The sequence below is a fragment of the Phoenix dactylifera genome, unplaced genomic scaffold (assembly GCF_009389715.1).
Source record: "Phoenix dactylifera cultivar Barhee BC4 unplaced genomic scaffold, palm_55x_up_171113_PBpolish2nd_filt_p 000092F, whole genome shotgun sequence".
Taxonomy (NCBI): Eukaryota; Viridiplantae; Streptophyta; class Magnoliopsida; order Arecales; family Arecaceae; genus Phoenix; species Phoenix dactylifera.
The window spans coordinates 472,636-477,538 of NW_024067680.1; the positions used below are offsets into that span (position 1 = coordinate 472,636).

General features: G+C 40.5%; 1 protein-coding gene across 1 annotated transcript; it reads left to right on the forward strand.

The window, feature by feature from the left end:
- The first annotated feature begins 632 nt into the window (after positions 1-632).
- On the forward strand, positions 633-4,700 carry LOC103696672 (G-type lectin S-receptor-like serine/threonine-protein kinase At4g27290). Its single transcript, XM_017840492.3, has 7 exons — positions 633-1,947; positions 2,216-2,332; positions 2,446-2,654; positions 3,414-3,621; positions 3,721-3,958; positions 4,044-4,194; positions 4,298-4,700. Exons 1-7 carry the CDS (start codon positions 660-662, stop codon positions 4,604-4,606), a joined length of 2,520 nt encoding a protein of 839 aa, XP_017695981.2. The 5' UTR covers positions 633-659; the 3' UTR covers positions 4,607-4,700.
- The last annotated feature ends 203 nt before the right edge of the window (positions 4,701-4,903 follow it).

Sequence of the window (4,903 nt, forward strand, 5' to 3'; positions counted from 1 at the left end):
GGATGTTGGATCCCCATATTTAAGTCAACCACGAGAAGACCCAGAAGCTAGGGTAGGGTGAGCAGCCGATTCACCTTTAAAAAAAAAAAGAAGAAGACTCAGAAGCTTGCAAGACTAGCCTACCTCAAGCAACCACTATTTAGGTCTTATTAAAAAGCTTATACGGTTTAGCAAAAAAAAAAAAAAAGCTTATACGGCAACAGCACCTGTCCTTGTTAAGACTTAACTGTCCGCTTGTTCAAAAAGGTGTAAATTTTCTGTTTGATTTGGATACCATCCAAACTTGTCAACGCTTGGATTCGTTTTTTTCCACAAAAAAATAATCTTACCCGTTTGATTAATGCTATGTGGGATCAAGTTCATGCATAGAAAAAGTTTTTTGATATGTTACATGAGAAAATTGGTGTAAATTTGTTGCCAAACACAGCAGTAGTCGAGTATTAAGATACTGTAATCCATGTTGAGACAAGAAGAATAGCCTCTCTACTGGGGGCCCTGTATAGGTAATAAGTCAAGACACGCCCCAAGAAAAGATGGGTCATGATATCAGCATTGAAATGCTACTGGCAAACCCATGACAGAAGCATATGTGGTTAAATTCAGATCATTCTATGTTCTAGTTCTCAAAAAAGTATCGAAGTAGGGGTTTTGGCTTGCCAATGATGGGCGATAGAAGCAGCATCCATGGCTGCCGTGTTCTTCCTTTCTTGATTCTATTCACCATCAAATTTTCTCATTCAGCAGACACCCTGTTGCCAAACCAGTCAATTAAAGATGGAGAGACACTAGTTTCTGCCAACCGGACCTTTGCACTCGGATTCTTCAGCCCAAGCGGTTCGCTCAATCGCTATGTTGGGGTATGGTATCACAAGCTTCCAGTGCAGACGGTGGTATGGGTTGGCAACCGCGGACTGCCGGTGTTCGATACCTCTGGCTACCTTACCATTGATGGGAAAGGCAATCTGATCATTTTGGATAGCATTGGGAGATCGATCACCATAGCATCCAACTCTGGAGCAACCAATCTCACTGCTGCTACACTAACAGACACCGGCAATCTTGTTCTCAAAGAATGGAGTGATGGAAGAGAAGGACAAGCCTTGTGGCAGAGCTTTGACAATCCTACTGATACACTGATTCCTGGCATGAGAATGGGAATGCATGGAAAGCAGAATCGGTTTCTCACATCATGGACAAGCTCAGAAGATCCAGCTCAAGGTGACTTCTCTGTCGGGATCGATCCCAACGGCACTAAACAGTTCATCATCTGGAGGAAGGGTCAGGTCTACTGGAAGAGTGGGGTCTGGACTGGGAAGAACTTCAGCTCGGTCCCTGAAATGACACCAACTTACTACATCTATTTCAGCTACATGCCGACTTGGAATGGCGATTTCTATTCTTATTCTCTCAATGACAGTTCTAAACCGACAAGAACCGTGATGGATTTTTCAGGGCAGATCAAGCAAGTAGCTTGGGTAGAAACCTCACAGGAGTGGGTACAATTCTGGGCTGGACCGACGAATTATTCATGCGAGATTCCCACTAGCTGCGGAGCTAATGGCCTCTGCAACAACTATACTACTCCCACATGCAATTGTTTGGATGGGTTTGAGCCTAAGTCTGATCTTGCATGGAATTCAGGGAACTGGGCTGGAGGATGTGTGAGAAGAGAGATGCTAGAATGTGGAAATGGAGATGGATTTTTACAGCTGAAAGGGGTTAAGTTGCCAATCTTCTTCTTGGACACTGGCGTTTCAAGCATCGGCATCGAGGACTGTAAGGCGAAGTGTGCGCCGAACTGCTCCTGCACAGCTTATGCTTCAGCACATGAGAATGGAACTGGCTGCTTGTTATGGTTTGGGGACCTATTGGGTCTCCAAGCTCACCATGTTGCCACTCAAGACCTCTATGTTCGTTTGGCAGCTTCGGAGCTCAACCCCGCTGCAGGTAGGGCTCTCCGGTTGGGAATTCCCTGCAGAATTCATTTGGTTCCTTATTTCATTCGTGATTTGGTATCATCAAATAGTTGGTTTCTTTTATTTCTTTTTTTCCTTTATAATTTTTGATGTGGATGTCTCATCTATTGTTTGTTTGATCTCAGAATTTTTCCAATGCTAATTTATGTATAGAGATGACTAATTTCTTAAAAGCTTTGTTTCCCTCCGAAGTTAAATGTCTAGTTGAGAATTCAGTTGAATGCTGATTGGTAATTCAGATAATGGACGCAAGCAAAAGCTTTGGATAGCAATCATCATGCCAGTTTCAGTGGTGATAATTTTGTTACTGGGTGTTTTCTTATACTGTTGGCATAGGAAAAAGCTCCAATTGAAAGGTAATCTATGTTGGTTTGAAATAATTATAATGTTTTGGTAGGAAAAAATAGAGTAGTAAAAATTACTCATACCGATGAACTAAAAGAAAACTTCTTTCTTCTGTTCAAAACAGCCAAGCAAGAACTGAGCCAGGAACTTCAATTACTAGGAACAGATAATATTGCAGCAGCATCTCATAAACTCAGTGAAGGACCAATTGATGGCGAAGGCGAGAAAGTTCCTGATTGTCCTCTGTTCAGTTTTTCTACCTTATTAGCAGCAACTAATAACTTCTCTGCTTCTAATAAACTTGGAGAGGGTGGTTTTGGGCCTGTCTACAAGGTATCATTTCACCTCTTAATTTTAATTCTTTAGAATGCTAAAACGAAGCATACCTTGTGATTTCTTTTGTAGGTGGCCAGTTGTTTTAGATCCACCATGCAGGAAATCTGCTCTAGTATTCGAAACTGATTTAAGGCCAAGCAAGGCTTGATATATTTTGGCTGAGGATGTATATTTGGTGCGAGAGTCCTCTAAATACAAATTAATTCTCTCCTTCACCCCTCAGCTAACTTCTCAACAAAGTAGGGTTAGATACTGCTGCACCTAAGTTTTCCTCAAAAAAGCACCCCATAGCTAAGGGACCCTTTCAAATTGCCACTCCAGAGAGTGAACCACAGAAGAAAATGTTCCCCTCCTAAGAAAGTAACTAACCTTATCTTTGGATACCTGTTACCAAGGCCTAAAAGGATACAGTTTTCTTGATACCCAACTATGATGTTGTCATTGTAGAAACAAGTGCATCTCTGGCACCACTAAATAAATTAGAGCTTTAGCATCTAGTCCATTAGACGTTCTCCATCCCAACCTGGAAGTAGCCATGAGCCAAACAACGTGCTTTGCTCAATAACTTTAATGGTTATGCTCATAGGAATTGGTTTGTTCCCAAATAATTTTATGCTTCTCTGCTTGGAAATCCTTAAAATCTTCAAATTCCTAACTTTTTCTTGGTTCTTTTAGTGCATGAACATAATTCTACAACAGTATAAAGTGAGAACAAAATCCAAGTAAAGGTGTTTTTTTTTCTCAAATCTTTGTCAGGGTATGCTGGAGGGACATGAACTAGCGGTAAAAAGGCTTTCAAGAAGTTCGGGACAAGGAGTGGTGGAGTTCAGAAATGAGATATCTCTTATTGCCAATCTCCAGCACAGAAATCTTGTTAGGCTTCTTGGTTATTGCATTCAAGGGGAAGAGAAGTTGTTGATCTATGAGTACATGCCCAACAAGAGCTTGGACATCTACATCTTTGGTTAGTCATTATGGATGCGTCCTACTGTTGACATGCTATTTCCTTCTTCATATACAACTGAATCAGAATTGCTCATTATCATATTAATGGTGCCTGCAGATCCAATCAAGGGAGCAGAATTAGACTGGAAAAAGCGTCTTGACATCATTGAAGGGATTGCTCAAGGGCTTCTTTATCTCCACAAGTACTCGAGACTCAGAGTTATTCATAGAGATATGAAAGCCAGCAACATACTTCTGGATGGTGAAATGAACCCGAAGATATCGGACTTTGGAACGGCAAGGATCTTTGAAAGGAATGAATCACAGGCGAATACAAACAGGGTGGTCGGTACATAGTAAGATATCGATTCTTCCATAATTTTATTTGTTCACAAAATGTAAGTGCTCATATTAGTTACTAAAAGGCATTGTTGAATTCAGTGGTTACATGTCTCCTGAGTATGCAATGGAGGGCCTCTTCTCCGAGAAGTCCGATGTTTTCAGCTTTGGTGTTCTGCTTTTAGAGATTCTCAGCGGCAAGAAGAACAGAAATCTTCATTGGCAAAACCAATCTCTAAACCTTCTTGGATACGTAAGGAATTGATATATATATACACACACTCTAATTTTCATTGGTTTTTCGCAATGAACCTTGTTTTAATTTCATAGGATTTTGACAAAGTTGACATTAGCAGGCCTGGGAACTATGGAAAGAAGGGAACATCTTGGAGCTGATGGACCCATTGTTAGGTGACCTCTGCCATTTGGAAGGGTACTCAAGATGCATTCAAGTGGCTCTTCTGTGTGTGCAAGATGTCCCTGAAGACAGACCAACCATGTCAGAAGTTGTTTCCCTGCTGAGTAATGAAAGCATATCTCCGAAAAGTCCTAAAAAACCTATTTTCTCTTTTGGAAGAACTATGGAAATAGTTTGTCTGCCTTCGAGCACGAGAGAGGAATGCACTGCAAATGATATAACTGTTTCAGCTATGGAAGGTAGATAGAACTACATTCCTCAGGTCTTTGTTTATTTCATGTTAGTCGCAACAAAATGAATGGAATTTGTTTATTAATTTCTTCCCTATTCAATCTTTCGTATTATGTGTAATCCCTCCAATTTTTATATATGCATATTAATCCCTATAATCTTATAGTTCCAACAAATTCGAAGCCCTTCACGATAATTCCAATGAATTGTTCTAACACTGCAATAGATAGTTAATCTGGACTATGAATGTTTTGCATGAAGCATGATATATGGATGAACTGTCTTCAGAACTTACGATTTCATTGTTCTAAAA